The sequence below is a fragment of the Scyliorhinus canicula genome, chromosome 6 (genome assembly GCF_902713615.1).
Source record: "Scyliorhinus canicula chromosome 6, sScyCan1.1, whole genome shotgun sequence".
Lineage (NCBI taxonomy): Eukaryota > Metazoa > Chordata > Chondrichthyes > Carcharhiniformes > Scyliorhinidae > Scyliorhinus > Scyliorhinus canicula.
This window is the reverse complement of record NC_052151.1, coordinates 85,948,284-85,969,496: the sequence shown is the minus strand read 5'-3', so window position 1 is coordinate 85,969,496 and position 21,213 is coordinate 85,948,284. Positions and strand designations below refer to the sequence as shown.

The window sequence follows — 21,213 nt, the reverse complement described above, 5'->3', positions numbered from 1 at the left end:
TTTGTACATTCTGCATAATATGCAGACCAGAAATGTGCACAGTACTCCCAACTGTGGGCTGCCAATGTTTGACATGACTTCCCCAACAGTTTAGGAATGAAACCCAAGAGCATGATTTTGTTAATGTTAATATTTTGTTAATGCTTGTTTAGTCACCTACATCACTGCTTTTAGTCATTTTTTTATCCACACTCCAGACCCCTTTGCTCCTCCATTTCATTTATCATAGGATTTACAGTGCAGAAGGAGGCCACTCGGCCCATCGAGTCTGCACCGGCTCCCGGAAAGAGCACCCCACTTAAGCCCACACGTCCACTTCATCCCTGTAACCCAGTAACCCCATCTAACCTAAGGGCAATTTAACATGGCAAATCCACCTAACCTGCACATCTTTGGACTGTGGGAGGAAACCGGAGCACCCGGAGGAAACCCACGCAGACATGGGGAGAACGTGCAGACTCCGCACAGACAGTAATCAAGCCAGGAATCAAACCTGGGACCCTGGAGCTGTGAAGCCATAACGCTAACCACTATGCTACTGTGCTGCCCACAGTATCCAGTGAGAATGTGGCCTCCTTACTTGTATCAACTCACACTTATCTATACTGAAGTTCATGTGCCGATTATACATACATTCTACAAGTTTAGGACTCTATTTCCAGTAGGATAGATTATCATAGAATTATCATAGAATTTACAGTGCAGAAGGAGGCCATTCGGCCCATCGAGTCTGCACTGGCTCTTGGAAAGAGCACCCTACCCGAGGTCAACACCTCCACCCTATCCCCATAACCCAGTAACCCCACCCAACACTAAGGGCAATTTTGGACACTAAGGGCAATTTATCATGGCCAATCCACCTAACCTGCACATCTTTGGACTGTGGGAGGAGACCGGAGCACCCGAAGGAAACCCACGCACACACGGGGAGAATGTGCAGACTCCGCACAGATAGTGACCCAAGCCGGAATCGAACCCTGGAGCTGTGAAGCAATTGTGCTATCCACAATGCTACCGTGCTGCCGAGAGGATACTGCGATTTTGCTGCAGAGCGTTAAGGCAAACTAGGAGCCGGCAGTTATGAGTGATAAGCCCAGCTGAATTGGCATAGAGAACAGGTGCTATGAGCTGCTTCGGAAAGTGAAAGGGACCATTATGTTCCACTGGTCAGCTACCGCCCACCTGGCCTAGCAGCCCCAACTAGTAAGGTGCTCATCTGCCATGGTCCACCTGCTTCAACAGCCACTTGAAACTTCGAGCCTCTGCTTAACAAGTAGACAGAAACCATCGCTTCAGGCTGGAATGTCAGGACCACATGCAGGCAACTGACAGGTAACTTTCCGTTGGTCAATAATGTCTGCAAGACATCTGTGATCAATATGGAACTTGATAAGAGGTTGAATAGTGACAACCCCTATTGTTATTCCTTCAAAGGGCAGCATGGTAGCATAGTGGTTAGCACTATGGCTTCACAGAGCCAGGGTCCTAGGTTCGATTCCTGCTTAGGTCACTGTCTGTGTGGAGTCTACACGTTCTCCCTGTGTCTGCATGGGTTTCCTCCGGGTACTCCGGTTTCCTCCCACAAGTCCCGAAAGACATGCTGTTAGGTGAATTGGTCATTCTGAATTCTCCCTCTGTGTACCCGAACAGGCGCCGGAATGTGGCGACTGGGGGCTTTTCACAGTAACTTCATTGCAGTGTTAATGGAAGCCTACTTGTGACAATAAAGATTGTTATTATTATTATTATACGAGACAAAGCTTGCTGAGAGTGGATCCGGAAAGAAAGACAATACACATTAATCTGGCAGGGGAATAGTTCAGAGGAAATGTGTGAGCAGGGAGCAGGCTTCGCTGTAAGAAAAATCGCTATGCTCAATGTTAACTATCCACAAACAGGTCAGAGTGTGTTAGTTCTCTATGCCTTTCAACTATAACAGGGACAGTTAACTTCATGAGTGCCTATGGTTCAACACTACTCCATTACTGGGCCGAAGTCCAGTTCTTCAGGAAACCTGACACTGCTGTTGACAGGATCCCCAAGTTAGAACATCTTTATCTTCCTGGGAGATTTCAGTATAGGAGTGGACACAGATCATGAGGTATGGCAGACCTGCCTTGGACATCACAGCTTAGGAAAGATAAAGAAGATAAATGAAAATGGACAGGGAACACTTGAGTTTTGCTGTTACTAGGAGCTTTGTGTAACTAACACTTTCTTTCAGAAAATGCCACAAGGAGTCCTGGAGACATCCAAGTTCAGGGCATTGGCACCAGCTGGATCTATTCATCATCATATGTGACTTTCTGAACAGTATTCTCAACACGCACAGCTACCACAGCACTGACTCACTCCCTGGTGTGCACCAGGGTTAGGATATGACCCTTGAAGCTTTTTCCATTCCAAAGCAAAATGGCTTATATATCAGCCATAGTGTGTAACCAAATAAAAGCCAACAATTCCTCAACTCTGGTTGAGGGGCTAGTTTAGTAAAGTGGGTTAAATAGCTGGCTTATAATGCAGAACAATGCCAGCAGCGCGGGTACAATTCCCGTACCGGTCTCCCCGAACAAGCGCCGGAATGTGGCGACTAGGGGTTTTTCACAGTAATTTCATTGAAGCCTACTTGTGACAATAAGCGATTATTATTATTAATTCTATTGAGCAATCTCATTCAGAGTGCAGAAGTGAAATGAAACAAAGACCGAGGACTGTTCGCTCCGTTTGGGAGACTAAGTGTTGACTCCAGCGGAGCATGCATGGACTTTCACGATAGAAAAATCACCGGAAAACCTTCACCGATTCTGGTACCGGTGAGGGGCTAGCACCGGCGCCGAGTGAAACTATCACGCATCGCGCCGAAAACGGCCAGGTCTCAGGCTGCGCATACGCACGGCTGACGACCTGCACTGGTCGCACCGTAAAACATGGCTATGGCCTTGCACGAACCCAACCCGGCAACTGTGACCCCACAGTCCACCCCCTGGCCACCCCCACCAGTCCCCCAGCCCTAGCAGGAGCCCTCCGGCCAGCGACACGGATGATGGCTGAGTGTGGTGGCACTGAACACTGTCATGACCGGTTCCCGCGCCCTTGGAACCGCATGCGGCTCGCACCATCGGGAACTCGGCCCATCGGGGGCGAAGCATCACGGGTGGGCCGGCCAATGACGCACCAACGGCGTTGAAACAGCGCGCGTCACGATGACGGCAGTTTAGAGGGGTGGTGCATGACAGATCGGCGTCAAGCCAGCACCGGCCTCAATTCCGGCATCGGAATCCGTTCTCCGCCCAACTGCAAATCACAATTTCAGCATCGGGCAAAGGATAATTCAGCCCCAAGACTATTAACAAAACCACAATCTCAAAATATGGAAACCAAGAACAGAAAAACGCAAATTGATTTGAAGCTACCATTTCTGTAATTGACCTGGTCATTGAAGCCAAACGATTTTCTCCCATTAAGAACAAGAGAAATCTGAGCAAGAAGTCTCTGAATGCACTAAGATCTGTGTGAAGTCAAGTTTATCAGACTGCCAGACTCTGCACTGGTTACACTGTTGCCAGAGTATCCAGATATCCTCAGACACAGAGAATCGTAGAGGCATTTATGAAGGTAATATGTAGGGCAGCACGGTGGCACGTGGTTAGCACTGCTGCATCACGGCGCTGAAGTCCCAGGTTCAATCCCGGCCCTGGGTCACTGACTGTGTGGAGTTTGCACATTCTCCCGTGTTTGCATGGCTTTCGCCCCCACAACCCAAAGATGTGCAGGTTAGGTGGATTGGCCATGCTAAATTGCCCCTTAATTGGACAAAATTAATTGGGTATTCTAAATTTATTTTAAAAATGAAAGTAATAGGTCCATCAGCAACGAAAACAGCGTCACTGTACAGGGGTGGGCATCACCAGTTGCAATAAAGTTGGAGAGTTGGGTGGAACATTACTTTCCTGTTGTACTCAAAGGAAGAAAACAGTCAACGAGGAACCTCTGGACATCGTGGAAAGTCTTCCTATCATGGCAGAACTGGTTATCGAACCCCAAATGAAGGAGTTATTGACTCACTTGCCATGCACAAAACTCCAGGCGATGATGCAATACCACCTGAACTCATTAAGCATGGGAAGCTGGCATTCCTGCACAAGCTTCTCTGCTGGAGGGTTGGGGCAGTGCCTCAGGATATGCATGATACAAAGATTGTGACGTTATACAAAACCAAAGACAACCACAATGATTGCAGCAGCTATTGAAGTATCTCCCTGATGAGCATTGTGGGAAAAGTATTTGGCCATGTTGTCCTTGTCAAACTGTAGATCTTGAATTCATCCACCCCAAATCCCAGTGTGCTTTCAGAACTGGAAGATCTGCAATTGAAATGATTTTCTCAGTCCGGTAACTGCAAGAACAATGTTTTGAACAAAGGCGACCATCATATATTGCCTTCATCCATCTCACCAAGGAATTTGACCATATGAGCAGAGGCGGTTTATTTAAGCTGTTGAAAAAATAAGTTGTCTGCTGAAGCTGCTCAATGCGACCTCCACTTTTCATGACAACAGGGTGGGTAAGGTCAGCTAGGATGGGGCAACATCAGAACACTTTGTGATCTGCAGTGGAGTCAAACATGGGTGGGCGGGATTCTCCTTTGGCCAACGGCGAAATCGGAAAAGGCGATTGGGTGGAGAATCGGCCGTGAGGCGAAGATCGTGCCCGGCGTCAGGCGACAGCGGCATAAGTGCTTTCTACTCTGTGCATGCATAGCAAACTCCATCAGCATATTAGTGGGCCTTACCTGGTATTCTCCAGGGCCTCTGCGCTGCTCCACTTCATTAATGATGGGAACGTTCACTTGCGGTAGCAAAACTCGGGAGCCCGGAGGCATGGCTGCTGAGGGAGAGTGAGGGAGTACGGGTACCGAAAGTGACCCACATCACCACACTGTGCTGGCAGTTGTGCCGCTGGCTGGAGTGGAGGATGGAGGGTGTGGGGGCTTCTGCCAGGGTTGGCGAGGGGGGATGGAGCTGCAGGGTGAGGCCATGAGGTGGAGTGTAGTGGTTTCTGCCAGTGCTGGGGGTGGAGTAGCGGGGTATGGCCAGGGGGTGGGGTGTGTGTGGGGGGGGGGGGGGGGGGTTTTGCCAGTGCTGGGGGTGGAGTAGCGGGGTACGGCCAGGGGGTGGGGTGTGTGTGTGGGGGGGGGGGCTTCTGCCAGGGCTGGGAGGTGGAGTAGCGGGGTACGGCCAGGGGGTGGGGTGTGTGTGTGGGGGGGGGGGGGCTTCTGCCAGGGCTGGGAGGTGGAGTAGCGGGGTACGGCCAGGGGGTGGGGTGTGTGTGTGGGGGGGGGGGGGCGGGGCTTCTGCCAGGGCTGGGAGGTGGAATAGCGGGGTACGGCCAGGGGGTGGGGTGTGTGGGGGGGGGGGGCTTCTGCCAGGGCTGGGAGGTGGAGTAGCGGGGTACGGCCAGGGGGTGGGGTGTGTGTGGGGGGGGGTTTCTGCCAGTACTGGGGGTGGAGTAGCGGGGTACGGCCAGGGGGTGGGGTGTGTGTGGGGGGGGGGGGGGGTTTCTGCCAGGGCTGGGAGATGGAGCAGCGGGGTACGGCCAGGAGGTAGGGTGTGTGTGTGTGTGTGTGTGTGTTGGATGGGGGGGGGGGGGGCTTCTGCCAGGGCTGGGAGGTGGAGTAGCGGGGTACGGCCAGAGGGTGGGGTGTGTGTGTGGGGGGGGGGGGGGGGGGTTTCTGCCAGTGCTGGGGGTGGAGTAGCGGGGTATGGCCAGGGGGGTGGGGTGTGCGTGGGGGGGGGGGGGGGGTTTCTGCCAGGGCTGGGAGATGGAGCAGCGGGGTACGGCCAGGAGGTGGGGTGTGTGTGTGTGTGTGTTGGATGGGGGGGGGGGCTTCTGCCAGGGCTGGGAGATGGAGCAGCGGGGTTGGGGGGGGCCACTTATTTCCCACTGTGAACTTAGTGCCATGGGTCTTATGGGGCTCCCCAGGCCACACCCCCAGGAGCCCTCTGGCCTCAGCCAACCCATCAACGGGATGGACCCGCTCCATTACAACCAGTGCCATCTTGTTGGCTGGAATATGTGTGTGTGTGTGGGGGAATGCAATGCTAATATGTGGCTGCAGCTTGTCAGCCTCTCGAGTGTCAATCTTGACCCTGGCAAATCCGGCACCATTTCTCATTGGAATTGATTGTGTTCCACATGCCGCCGGTGCTAGCCCCTCAAGAGTCGCTGAATCGGTCCAGGTACGCCGTCGCTTTTGCTGTCCACGAATCCTGCCCCCCTGTCAGCACTTAGTTTCAGGAACAGAGAATTCTGCCACTTAAGCTTTGGGTAAAGGTCTGGGGCTGGATTTTCCATTCTGGAGACTAAGTCCCCACGTGTCGGGAAAACTGTGGTCTTTTACGCCAGAAAGGTTGGCGTCAAAAGGCCACAGATTCCCCGATTTGCTGGGGGCTAGCAGGCAGCCGTCGTAGAGCTCACAGCTCCAGCTGCCAATATGGCCACCCACACTTCCGGGTCAAAGGCCGTGCATGCACATGGTGGTGGCCTCCAGCGGCTGCGCCGTGCTTCATGGCAGACTCAGCCCACGGCCATGGACCTGCAAACTTTTGCCCCGCATCGGCCATTTGTGCGCCCCAGGCTACCCTCACACGTAGCCCCCAGCTCCCAATGAAGCCCCTCTGCCCGCCGATCGGCCCTCCCCCGATGGTGGCGGCCCCGGACTGAGTCCACAGCTGCCTTGCGAGGATCACGGACAAGTGGTAATTCAAAGTTTGTGCTGTGATTTATAACTTTTCTGAGAGAGAAACAACATGAATTACTCTGAGACCCAGAATCATGGAGGTCTACAACCACAGAATAAGTACATGCAGTTCATTATGGCTGTGTTGGTTCTTTGCCAATGCAATCCAGGCTTAATCCCACTGTCCTGCTGTCTCCCCTCATAGTGCTGGGTCAGAATCAAGCTCAGAGCGTGGAAAGAGATATTTATTAATTAAGAGTTCTTGGGAAAATTAATGTTGGCAGTCTCATCTTATGTCCACTGGAAAATATCCACAAAGGAAAGAAAACTCAGCATGATACTAGAGCAACATCCGATGCATAAATAACACTTGTAACCTACAAGCCAAGGGCGCAGGTCATGGACTATCAAAACTTGCAGCAAACTTTTAAATCATTAGAACTAATAAAGCTATTTCTATGTTTATTTTACAATTTTAATCTGAGGCCAGATTGAAAAATTGGATTGCCACTGCAGGAAATGTTCTTCTGTGGCAGATGGAATACAATGTTCCATTGTGGATTGGCCATGCTAAATTGCCCGTAGTGTCCTAATAAAAAAAGTAAGGTTAAGGGGGGGTTGTTGGGTTACGGGTATAGGGTGGATACGTGTGTTTGAGTAGGGTGATCATGGCTCGGCACAACATTGTTCTGTGCTGTACTGTTCTATGTCTATGTCTAATGTTGGTAAATGTGAGGTCATCCCTTTTGGTAGGAATAACAGAAAAATGGACTATTATTTAAATAGTAAAAAGAATTGCAGCATGCTGCTGTGCAGAGGGACCTGGGTGTCCTTGTGCATGAATCGCCAAAAGTTGGTTTGCAGGTGCAGCAGGTAATTAAGAAGGCAAATGGAATTGACTTTCATTGCGAGAGGGATGGAGTTTAAAGACGGGGAGGCTATGCTGCAGCTTTATAGGGTGCTGGTGAGACTACACCTGAAGTACTGTGTACAGTTTTGGTCTCTTTACTTGAGAAAGGATGTGGCACTGGAGGGGTGCAGAGGAGATTCACTAGGTTGATTCTGGAGTAGAGAGGATTGGCTTATGAGGAGAGACTGGGACTATACTCATTGGAATTTAGAAGAATGAGGGGAAATCTTATAGATACATATAAAATTATGAAGGGAATAGGTACAATAGAATCAGGGAGGTTGCTCCAGTGGCGGGTGAAACTTGAACTAGGGCGTATATCCTCAAAATAGGGGGGAGCAGATTTAGGACAGAGTTGAGGAAGAACTTCTTCACCCAAAGAGTTGTAAGTCTGTGCAATTATCTGCCCAGTGAAGCAGTTGAGACTACCTTGTTGAACATTTTTAAAGCAAAGATAGATTTTTGAACAGTAAAGGAATTGAGGGATATGGTGAGCGGGCGGGTAAGTGGAGCTGAGACCACAAAATGATCAGCCATGATCTTATTGAATGGCGGATCAAGGTCGAGGGGCCAGATGGCCTACTCCTCCTCCTAGTTCTTATGCAGATCATCGTCTGTGAGGGTTTGTGTATGTGTGGGCGGGAGGGTGGTACAGCAGGAAAGCACTATACCTCACCAAAACTGAGGTTTGTATTTGAAGAAACTTTCCACTCACACTAATTCTACACAATAACCAAATTATAAAAATGATTGAACTAACAAATAAAGATGAATTACATATTCATAGAAACATAGAAAATCGGAGGAGGAGGATGTCATTCGTCCCTTTGAGCCTGACGTGCTTTGCGCATGTGAAGTCGAGACAGCCTGAGTGAGTGAGACAGCCAGAGTAGGGATTGGAATTTGGTAATTCGGAACAGTGTGGTAATTCGGTGCAGAGTGGGAAGAGGTGCGTTTTACCTTTTGTTTTGTTTTCTTTCAAATTGGGGGGGGGGGGGGGGGGGGTGGTGGAACTGAAGTGAAATCACAGTAAAGCTGTGACTTGATTGGCTGGTAGGGAATCTGGTACATTTGAGAAAGAAAACATTAAAAAAGACTAATTAAAATTTATTAATTAACTAGGTAGAGGAGTAACTAAACCTGAGGGCAGAGATTAGTATTTAGCATTTAAATTTACAGTAAAAATCTAGCACCAGGGCCATATAGTTAATTGTAACTTAATCTAACAATAATTTAAGTATTTATTTTAAATTAATTAACTAGTGCTTAAATGTCACTCAGTGGGGTGCAGTCCTCTAACTGTGAGATGTGGCAGATCTGTGATGCTTCCAGCGCTCCGATTACATCTGCAGCAAGTGTAACCAATGGCAGCTCCTCACAGACTGCGTGGTTCGGTTGGAGCAGCAGTTGGATACACTTAGGAGCATGCAGGTGGCGGAAAGCGTCATAGATAGGAGTCATAGAGATGTGATCACACCCAAGGTGCAGGCAGACAGATAGGTGACCGCTAGAAAGGGCAGGCAGTCAGTGCAGGAATCCCCTGTGGTTGTGCCCCTCTCTAACAGGTATACCTTTTTGGATACTGTGGGGGGGGGGGGGGGGGGGGGAATAGCATATCAGGGGAAAACAACAACAGCCAGAACAGTGGCACCACAAATGGCTCTTCTGTGGAAATGAAAGAGACTCCAGGATGGTGTGTTGCCTCCCCGGTGCGAGGGTCCAGGAGATCCTGAAGGGGAAGCGTGAACAGGCAGAGGTCGTAGTACACATTGGTACTAATGACAAAGGCACGAAGAGTGACAAGGTCCTGCAGAATAAGTTCAGGGAGTTACACAGTAAGCTAAAAAGCAGGACGATTAGGGTTGTAATCTCAGGATTACACCCTGTGCCACGTGCCAGTGAGGCTAGAAATAGGAGGATAGAGCAGCTAAACAAGTGACTAAACTGGTGATTTAGGAGGGAGAGTTTCAGGTTTCTGGACCATTGGCATCTCTTCCCGGGCAGGTGCGACCTGCACAAGAAGGACGGGTTACATCTAAACTGGAGGGGCACCGATATCCTGGCTGGGAGATTTGCTAGTGTCACTCAGGAGGATTTAAACTAGTATGGCAGGTGGGTGGGAACCAGAGCGTTAGCTTAGAAAGTATCATAACTGAGGGGGAAATAGAGAACACAACTAAGAGAACAACATCACCCCCAGGGAGAGCAAAAAAGGTGACTAGTGTGAGAAGGGAGCTGGACAATGCGGGATGGAGGATATTGTACCTTAATGCGCGCAATATCCGGAACAAGGTAAATGAGCTTGTTGCACAGTGAAATTAGCCGGTCGATGTTGTGGGCATCACAGAGATGTGGCTGAAAGGGGATCAGGGCTTGGATCTGAATATACAAGGATATGTGTCCTATCGAAAGGACAGGCAGATGGGCAAAGGGGGCGTGGTTGCATTGTCAGTAAGGAATTAAGTTAATTCGATAGCAAGGAGCAATATAGAATCAGAAGGCATAGAATGTGGGTAGAGTTGAGGAATCGCAAAGGTAAAAAGACACTGATGGGCGTTATGTACAGACCCCCGAGCAGTGGTCAGGATGTGGGGAAGAAAATAAATCAGGAGATAGAGAGTGCATGTAAAAATGGCAATTTCACAATAGGGGATTAGTGAGAAGCCAGAGGATTGGGAAACCTTTAAAAGCGAGCAGAGGACAACTAAAAATGCAATAAGGGGGGAGAAGATGAAATATGAGTGCAAGCTAGCTAGATAGGAGGAGTTTTTTTCAATATATAAGGTAAGAGAGAAGCAAAAATAGACATTAAACCACTGGAAAACATGGCTGGAGAAGTAATAATAGGAAATAAATAAATGGCAGACAAACTGAATTGTTACTTTGCATCAGTCTTCATGGTGGAAGGCATCAGTGGGATGCCAGGGCTCCAGGAGAATCAGAGGGCAGAGGTGAGTTCAGTGGCCATCACTAAGGAGAAGGTTCTGGGGAAACTAAAAGGTCTAAAGTGGATAAGTCACCTGGACCGGATGGTCTACACCCCAGGGTTCTAAAAGAGATAGCTGAGGAAATTGTGGAGGCATTGGCGGTGATTTTTCAGGAATCATTGGAAGTAGAAAGGGTCCCAGAGGACTGGAAAGTGGCTAATCTAACACCACTGTTTAAGAAGGGAGGGAGACAGAAGACAGGAAATTATAGGCCGGTTAGCATGACTTCAGTCATTGGTAAGATTTTAGAGTCCGTTATTAAAGATGAGATTGTGGAGTACTTGGAAGTGCATGATATCCTTTGTCAAAGGGAGGTCATGTCTGACAAATCTGTTAAAGTTCTTTGAGGAGGTAACAAGGAAGTTAGACAAAGGAGAACCAGTGTACGTGATTTATTTAGATTTCCAGAAGGCCTTTGACAAGGTGTCGCATAGGAGATTGTTAAATAAGTTAAAAGCCCATGGTGTTATGGGTAAGAGCCTGGCTTGGGTAGAAGATTGGCTGACTGGCAGAAGGGGACATAAAGGGGTATTTTTTAGGATAGCAGCCGGTGACTAGTGGTCCCTCAAGGGGTCTGTGCTGCGACCACAGCTTTTCACAATGTACATTAATGATCTGGAAGAAGGAACTGAAGGCACTGTTGCTAAATTTGCAAATGATACAAAGATCTGTAGAGGGACAGGTAACATTGAAGAAGAAAAGGGGATGCAGAAGGATTTGGACAGGCTAGGAGAGTGGGCAGTGAAGTGGCAAATGAAATACAATGTGGAAAAGTGTGAGGCTATGCACTTTGGAAGGAGGAATTTAGGCATAGACTATTTTCTAAATGGGGAAATGCTTAGGAAATCAGAAGCACAAAGGGACTTGGGAGTCCTTGTTCATGATTCTCTTAAGGTTTAGTCGGTAGTTAGGAAGGCAAATGCAATGTTAGCATTCATATCAAGTGGGCTAGAATACAAGACCAGGGATGTCCTTCTGAGGCTTTATAAGGCTCTGGTCAGACCCCATTTGGAATATCGTGAACCGTTTTGGGTCCTCAATCTAAGAAAAGATGTGTTGGCATTGGAAAGGATCCAGAGGAGATTCACAGAAATGATCCCTGGAATGAACAGTTTGTCGTATGAGGAACGGTTGAGGACTCTGGGTCTGTACTCGTTGGAGTTTAGAAGGATGAGGGGGGATCTTATTGAAACTTACATGATACTCAGTGGCCTGGATAGAGTGGACATGAGAGGAAATTTCCACTTGTAGGAAAAACTAGAACCAGAGGACAAAATCTCAGACTAAAGGGACGATCCTTTAAAGCAGAGATAAGGAGGAATTTCTGCAGCCAGAGGGGAGTGAATCTGTGAACTCTTTGCCGCAGAAGACTGTGGAGGCCAAATCACTGAGTGTCTTTAAGACAGACATAGATAGGTCCTTGATTAATGAGGGGATCAGGGGTTATGGGGAAAAGGCAGGGGAATGCGAATGAAAAAAAATCATTCATGATTGAATGGCGGAGCAGACTCGATGGGCCGAGTGGTCTAATTTTGCTTCTCGGTCTTATGAGTCTGCCATTCGGCCCTTTGAGGCTGCTATTTCCACAGGATTCATCTGATCTTACAGTTATGGGCCAGGGTTTAAAAACTCCAAAGTGTATTATGGAGTTCACCTGATCTATAACTTTTTGTTGAATTTGGCTAGGATGAGCACAAGAGCCTTGATTTGCAGTCTGATTCAACAATCTCCCTAGACACTTTAATCATAAACAAGCTTTATTCTAAGAATTTAGTTAACATTTATATAAACACACACAGCACAATTTTTTATCAATTACAAACATAAAGACCCAAACAGCTACAGTAATCTATGTGTAACCATTAATGAATTCCCCTTAACTGTTCCAATTCAAAAACAAAATCCAATAAACCAAAAATCTCTTTTCAAGGGCTTGGCCCAGCACTCTGCATTCTCTCATGAATGAGACTGACTTTTCATGAGATTCTGACCCGTCTCACCAGCAGGTTTAAACCCTTCCGGAAAACAGTTAAGTTACCAAATCAGCAGGTAGCTGATTTGGTAATCAATGTTTTTTTTTTACTAGAAACGATATTTAAAATGAAAATAGAAAGAGACCGGTCAAAACACTATTGTCCACATGTGAAAGCAAAACTAAAAACAGCTCACAGAGCCACAGCCCGGCTCCACCCACACAGTGACAACACTGAAGCCATGTGATAAGACAAAAACCTTTCTTAAAGGGATACTCCCATGCATTATGACCAGAAAATTGGCCCTGCCCCTGCACCGATCCTCCGTCCAGTGGGGGGGGGGGGAGGGGGGGGGCTAGCAGCCACGCAGCGTAAAGCTCCCGCCTGCAGAGATCATGCTGCGCAAATGGTGCCGGCCGCTCGCAGAACTGGTCTGCCAAAAACTGTCCCTCTGTAACCAGCCACGCCAGCCCTGGACCACTGCCCTCACCCCCCCCCCCCTCTCCCACCCCCGCTGAAGCACCTCCCTGCCAGTGGAACAGCTCCTCCCGACTGTGGTGGCACTGGACTCAGTCTGCAGCTGTCACGTGAGGTCCCCGAATGGTGTGAGCACACGTGAACAAAGCCTTTGGGGGTCTCGGCCCATCTGGGGCAGAGCATCAGGGGAGGGCCTCAGGTGATGTCCTGAGGCCATCCATACAGAGTGCGGCGTACTCCCCAAGTATGCCGTTTTTGAGGGGGTGGAGCATCGCAAAAATGCGCCACCCCCGATTCCGGCATAAACGTGGATTCTCCGCCCGACTGCTGAACGCGATTTGCTGAACACGATTTCGGCGTCAGTGATTGAAGAGTCCTGCCCCCTCACTCTGAACTCCAAAGAATATAATCCTAACCAACTAAGTCTCTTAGTCATATGACAGTCCCGCCACCCCAGAAATCAGCCTGGTAAACCTTCACTGCATTCCCTCCATAGCAAGAACATCCTTCCTTAGAAAAGGGCACCAAAACTGCACACAATACTCCGGTGTGTCTCACCAATGTCCTATACAAATACAGTAGAGCATCTCTATTCCTATACTCATATCCTCTCACTATGAAAGCCAACATACCATTTCCATTCTTTACTGCCTGTTGTACCTGCGTGCTTACTTTCAGCGACATACCTATATGGCTCAAGAGACATTACAATGCTTTAGGATCTATTTGGACAAGGATTTGATGGTACAAAAAGCAATTACTGTAGAAATTTCAAAGGGAGCCAATTTGAGGATTAAACTGGATACATTTGCCCATACCCTGGATGCACGATAACCCTTTCCAATACCCTAAAGTCAGTGGCATTAACATACTATGGGTGGGAACCCCTACATTTTCAATGATAGGTAATGACCTCCATGGACAGGATTAGACAGGGATTTTGTTGCACCACATTGCCAAAATATAAACGTCGCCAATTGTTTCAAAGGAAGTGACACAATGCAGACCATAATTCCCAACATATCTTACACATTTATGCCAGGAAAGTAAGACTGAGTGAAACAATAGATTGAAAATTCATTAAAATTGTACAAAGAGAATAGAAATGAGTGCAGCAAGGACTAATTTCTCCCCGAATGTGCAGATAATGGTTACTTAGATTCTGAGGGTGTAAGGATGTCCTTTCAGGAGTCATCGATGTAATCAGTGAATTATCTAGCGAAAGTCCAAACATTGACCTGTAGCAATAAGGATTGAAACACCACTGCAAGTGTCCGTTTCAATATAGGGCCGTTCCTCCACATTTGTTTTAATGTGGTACGCCAATTAGACATTGATATTATTCCTAAATGATCCAGAAAGAGAATGTTTTGATGATTTATTTCTTTGTGCTTCATTGCACATGGAAAAAAATTAAAATAATTCAATCAATAATATTCAATATACTTACGAAACAATGGCAGGAATGTCCCCTTCATTCTTGAAGCGACCAGACCAGAGAAGAATTCTTTTGTCAAACTTTGTAGGCTTGTAGCCTGGAACTTTCTGGGTGTCACGAACTTCAAGAAAATTAGAGAACACAATTCAAGATGTATTGAACCAACGGAAATGATTCATACAAGAAATATATTACGTTTCTAGATTATATATAATTGCTTCTCCTGTTTTGCGTGACACTGTCAAACTGATTTTCATTCAGATATTTTGTTAGCGATCGAAAAAAGGAAAATTGTCCCAGGATACAAACTCCAGGGACATGGAATTGACCTTCTGGAGCCTAAGATTTGATGGCATGTACCAATGTGGCCTACAAAGAAAAAGAGCTTGGACACCAGTTTAGGAGGGAGTATTCCGTTCCTGTCACAGTTACATATCCAATCCTCTGCAGATGCTTCAGTAATCTAATGGCAAAGGTCTAAGTGGCATCCTGGGTACAGATGTATCAGTCCATCCAAAGAATACAACATTTAAAAAAAAAAAAAAATTAATTTAGATTACCCAATTATTTTTTCCAATTAAGGGGCAATTTAGCATGGCCAATCCACCTACTCTGCACATTTTTTGGGTTGTGGGGGCGAAACCCACGCAGACACGGGGAGAACGTGCAAACTCCACACGGACAGTGACCCAGAGCCGGGATCGAACCTGGGACCTCAGCGCCGTGGGGCGGTTGTGCTAACCACTAGGCCACTGTGCTGCCCTACAAAGAATACAACATTAAAGGTTCCCTTTCTAACAAAGCACTCACGGTGGGACCACTGAGATAATGAACATAATTTTTAAAACTTAAAAAAAAAACTAGGAGGCCATCTGTGCCCAAATATACACCAGTTACTCCTGGTGGCTGTGACGCCCCACCAAAGGTACAGTTTGAAAATTACACTGAAAAGGTCAATAATTCTTGTAGGTGAGCTGCATAGTTTTACCCACCAAAATTAATAACTGTGTGCAAAGTATTGGCCACTTGGAGTATGATGCCAAGGCTTTTAATGCTTTCACAAGTGATATAAATTAAAATTAATTTTACCCAAATATGGAAGGAAATCAGATTGATGCCTTTACTCTCGGGGATGAAAATATTAAACAAAGTTACTGATTTAAGTTTGGATTTCTCTATCAATTATGAAAGATTAATTCAATACTACTGGGGGAAGTGTGTTAAAATGGGAGGTTTGACAGCAGTACTTGTTATGAGCATGGTTATTTGAACTTATAACCAGTTGCACGTCTGTGCCAGCTCTCTTAAGCTCTACACTGCCTATGTATTGTGAAGTAGATTGCCTGACTTCAAGTACTGAATGAGAAGAAATTTTCTCTGATTAAACATTGGGATCACTAACACCATTGCCTTTGGCCAACACCGCAAAATACATTCCCTCATCAACATCCTCCTCTCTGGCCACTGTTTCAAGCTGAAGCAGTTCCTGTAATTCTGTCTGCTTATGCATCCACTACTTTCTTATTGTATTATTTATTTATGGGATGTGGGTGACATTGACTAGGCCAGCATTTATTGCCCATCCCTAATTGCCCTTGAAAAGGCAGTGATGCGTCACCTTCTTGAACTGCTGCAGTCCCTGAAGTTTAGGTATATCCACAGTGCGGGAGTTTCATAGAATTTTGACCATATGACAGTGAAGGAATGGCGACATATTTCCAAGTCAGGATGGCATGTGACTTGGAGGGGAACTTTCAGGTGGTGATCTTCACCCCACCATTGGCGGTTGTACCTTACGTTGTCTGGGTCGGAAGAGCCTCTTAGGGTCAAATATGGCACAATGTTGCAAACAGTCCGGTTTAGTTTTACACGTGCCTATGATAGAGGATGGAGTCAGGAGCAAGGGTAACATAGTTTAAAATGGAAATGAAGACTTTTATCTTCCCAATATTTAATTGGAAGTAACTGCCGTTTTGTGGAATAAGCAGTCTGATAATTCAGTCAAGCAATGTGATAGTGAGATAGAGCTCAGATTTATGCTGCAATCCCAGCTTAGTACCAGATGGAAGTCAATTTGTTGCACATAAAAGAAAAATCTCTAACTTTCCAAGTTGGCGCTGGCTGCCAACAGTGCTAGCTCACTTGGCTAGACAGCTGGTTTATAATGCAGAGCGAGGCCTGCAACACAGGTTCAATTAATAATAATAATCTTTATTATCACAAATATGCTTACATTAACACTGCATTGAAGTTACTGTGAAAAGCCCCCAGTCGCCATATTCCGGTCCCTGTTCAGGTACACAGAGGGAGAATTCAGAATGTCCAATTCACCTAACAGCACATCTTTCGGGATTTGTGGGAGGAAACCGGAGCACCTGGAGGAAACCCAGAAGACGCGGGGAGAACGTGCAGACTCCACACTGCCAGTGACCCAACCGTGAATCGAACCTGGGGCCCTGGAGCTGTGAAGCAACAGTGCTACCCATTGTGCTACTGTGCTGCCCACACCAGCTGAGGTTATTCATGAAGGTCCTGCCTTCTCACAACTTGCCCTTCTCCTGAGGTGTGGTGATCTTCAGGTTAAAGGGGAAAGCAGTCTATGGTCATCTGGGACTATGATGACTTTACCTTATCATTTGACAGGAGGGCCTACCAAGGAAGTCAGTGATCCCAGTGACCCCCCTCCCCAGACAGAAAGATTGAATCATACCATGAACCATGTCACTGGATTTCTGATACACATTTCGTGCCAGCGAAACTCTGCCCCTCGCCCGGGGATTCAGAAAACACCCCCCAGAGTGGGAAAGGAAGTCAAATACTTAGTGCCCAGAGTAAGTTTCACCACACAGAAAATCAGCACAGCATCAACTCAGGGAAAACGGAAATAATGGCTCGTCAGATAATACTAACAACACAATGGAAAAGTAACTAATGTATATCAAACAAACATTGAAAATCCTTCGATACTAAGTAACTATTCATGAAAAAAACGGACGCTGATTGGAAAAGTTTCCCATTGAGTGAAAGACATTGATCCATCTGTAGATTCTGTAAAGATTGAAATGACATGATATTTACCTGTGCGGGCTGCTCTCACTGAAATGATTCGCAAATCATTAGCAAAAGTCCTTTCCAGATCCCCTGTGCCTTTGGTGAGCAGAGTCCGCCTGTCTGTTGCTTTAGTCCCGTACAATCGACACAGAGCCGAATTGATTTTTCTTTGACCTGTCACAGCGCGAATCATCTTCACGGGTCTTCAGCCGAACCTCTCTATCCGCGCTCTGATCAATTGGAGCCATCTATTTAAACAGAAGCTGTCAATCACGCCCCCCAACTCCAGTGCAATCGGTGTCCAGAACAGATCTGCACAATGTCACTGCAGCCACTTAAACTCATTGAAAACATGCACACTATAAATGACTGTTGTGCATCTGCGCTCATCTAATTTACATCCAACCAAAAGATAGCCAATGTTTTTTTTTATTAAATTCGCTTCTGGTTACGTTGTCTGGCAATATAATACTTAAAAGGACTGTCTTTTTAGAAAAAATAATCAATTTTTATTACAAAATAATTCAATTACAAAATAAATCCATAATAACTGTCAAATACAAAAAGATCAAAAACACATTTCAAACATTGTCAAACCACCCCTTACACTTATAACTAAAAACCCCCAAAGAAAACCCCAACTGATGATGAATATCCTCCTCCCAACAGCTGACATTGACTAACTCCCTGAAAAAGGAAATAAAATGGCTGCCATCTTAAATAAAACCCTTCTACCGACCCTCTAATGGTGTACTTGACCTTCTCAAGTTATAGGAAATCCATTCAATTTCCCCAGCCATGCCAAGGCACTGGGCAGAGTTGGGAGAACTCCATCTCAGCTGAACTCACCTCTGGGCTATCAACAAGGCAAAACTGAGGATTTCTGTCTTCAACCCCGTCCACAGCACCGGCGAGATTGAAACCCCAAAAAGGGCCACCAGCAGATATCAAGAATCCCTGACACGGTGTTAAAGAAAGAGAGCCAAATGACAATAGGTTTAGGACACAACCAGAACATATGGGTCCCGAGAACACCATTCTTACCTGTCGTCCAACCTCTAGAGAAAAAAGCATTCATCCTAGTCCTCGTCAGATGTGTCCTGTGCACCACCTTGAACTGAATCAAGCTAGCCTGGCACAGGAGGAGGTCGAGTTGACCCTATGAAGAGCCACACTCCACACCCCTTCCTCTAAAATCAGCTCACCCTCCCACTTCCTCCTCACCTCATCCAATGGAGCCTGCTCCACAGACAATATCTGACCATAGATGTCCAAAATATTTCCCTCATCCACTTTGGCCAGACATTGAACCCTATTCATGAGGGAGGGTGACAAAGGAAAACAAAGAGGTTTCCTTGCACAGAAAATCACACACCTGTAGATACCTAAATAAATTAGACCTCGGGAGTTGGTATTTATCCAACAGCTCCTCAAATCCAACCAACCTACCCTTCACAAACAGGTCCCCAAAACCCTCCAGCCCCTCCCACACCCAAGACCTAAATCTCGAGTCCAACTCTGCTGGTACAAAGCTGTGATGACCACAAATAGGACTGTCAACGAGCTTAAAATGCTGCTGAAACTGCTTCCAAATCTTCAGAGTTGACACCACCACCGGGCTGGGTAACTTTCGCAGGAGAAAATGGTAACGAGGCAATTATCAAGGACTTTAGACAAGAACCACTACAAGAGCTGGCCACCATCTATCTCCATATGGAATTCAAATCCTGAAACCAACTCAGCACCTTTTCAATATTTGCTCTCTGGTAATAGAGTAACAAGTTAGGTAAGCCTAAGCCCCCTGACAGTCTCTCTCTCTCTGCAGAAATACCCTCCGAATCCTGCCCGCCAAGGACAGGAGAGGACATCCTACTTCTGCAAATCAGTTCCGACGCCAACTAGCAGACTAGCATTATTTAGTTTATGAAGCGAGACCCAATCATGGGTGACCCAGATTACGAGATAATGAAAGCTAGATTTGACAAGGCGAAAAGGCAACATCCGCAGATCGGCTCCCCCCGGGGGGCAGGGGATCACCGGAAAATATTCGTTATTGTCCAGATTCAACTTATACCCCGAAAAGGAGCAGAAACTCCTCAGTAGCTGAATTACCTCACCACCGTGGAGACGGGGTCCTTGTTATAAAGCAGATCATCTTCATACAGGGACCCCAATGCTGTCTCCCTCCCCACTTTATCCCCCTCCACTCCATGGAAAACCTCAATGCAATAGCCAGTGGTTCGAATGCGAAGGCAAACAGAAGCAGAGACAGTGGTCAACCCTGCCTTGCGCCCCTGCTCAATTGAAAGTAGCCTGAGCTCAAGACATTAGTATGGACACTAGTGGTGGGTGCCCTATACAGCAAATGAATCAAAGATATGGGGCGGCATTCTCCGTCAGTGGAATCCTCCGCTTCGCCAGCATCATGCTTACGCCCACGGATTTCCCGACGGGGTGGGGAGTGCCCACAATGGGAAACTCCATTGGATGGCTGCCGGGATGGAGGATCGCGCTACCATCAGGAAATGGTACGGTGGGACGGAGTATCACGCATATGAACTTTAATTCAAAACTGAACCGCCCAAGAATCTCAAATGGATACCCCCACTCGACCATATCAAACACTTTCTCGGCATCCATTGAAACAATCACATCCAGTACGGGCACTGGAGAGGGAGGTAAGTTAATAATCGACATATGTCGGTTGCCATCTGCTGACCCTTATCAAACCTTGTTTGCTTCTCCCAAATCACCCTTGGAATGCAGGGCTCTAAATGCATTTCCAACACTTTAACCAACAACTTAGCATCAACATTCAACAATGAAATTAGCGAATACGACCCACACTCATAGGAGCAGAATTAGGCCACTCGGCACATCGAGTCTGCTTCGCCTTTCAATCATGCCTGATATTTTTCTCATCCCCATTCTCCTGCCTTCTCCTCATAACCCCTGATCCCCTTATTGATCAAAAACCTATCTATCTGTCTCAAAGACATTCAGTGATTTGGCATCCACAGCCTTCTGTGGCAAATAGTTCCACAGATTCACCACCCTCAGGCTGAAGAAATTCCTCCTCAACTCTGTTTTATGTTATGCTTATAGTTATGCTTATAGTTTTTCCTACAAGTGGAAACGTTCTCTCAACGTCCAATCTATCCAGGCCATGGAGTATCTTGTACGTTTCACTAAGATCCCCCCTCATCCTTCTGAGTACAGACCCAGAGTCCTCAACCATTCCCCATACGACAAGCTCTTCATTCCAGGGATCATTCTTGTGAATCTCCTCTGGACCCTTTCCAAGGCCAGCACATCCTTCCTTAGATACGGGGCCCAAAACTGCTCACAATACTCCAAATGGGGTCTGACCAGAGCCTTATACAGCCTCAGAAGTACATCCCTGGTCTTGTATTCTAGCCTTATCGACATGAATGCTAAGATTGCATTTGCCTTCCTAACTGCCGACTGAACCTGCACATTAACGTTAAGTGAATCGTAAACAAGGACTCTCCATTCCCTTTGTGCTTCTGATTTTCTAAGTATCTCCCATTTAGAAAATAGTCTATTATTTCTCCAGCTGCCATCCTGAAAAAGACCCCTTTATCCCCACTCTCTGCCTTCTGCCAGTCAGCCAATCC

At 46.9% G+C, this 21,213-nt stretch overlaps 1 protein-coding gene across 3 annotated transcripts in view; it reads right to left on the bottom strand.

Annotated features, from left to right (window-relative positions):
* The window catches only part of LOC119967287 (protein FAM162B-like), a 121,285-nt gene that overhangs the window by 57,080 nt on the left and 42,992 nt on the right, over positions 1–21,213 (bottom strand). For 2 of the 3 annotated variants that reach the window (XM_038799613.1, XM_038799614.1), the window contains exons 1-2: positions 17,603–17,867; positions 14,537–14,645 (exon numbers count right to left, since the gene is read on the bottom strand). In XM_038799613.1, the coding sequence (XP_038655541.1) occupies positions 14,537–14,645; positions 17,603–17,768 (275 nt within the window). In that variant the 5' untranslated portion in view covers positions 17,769–17,867. Of the gene's footprint in view, positions 1–14,536; positions 14,646–17,602; positions 17,868–21,213 lie in introns of those variants that run through there. The other variant, XM_038799615.1, reaches the window with a different exon arrangement.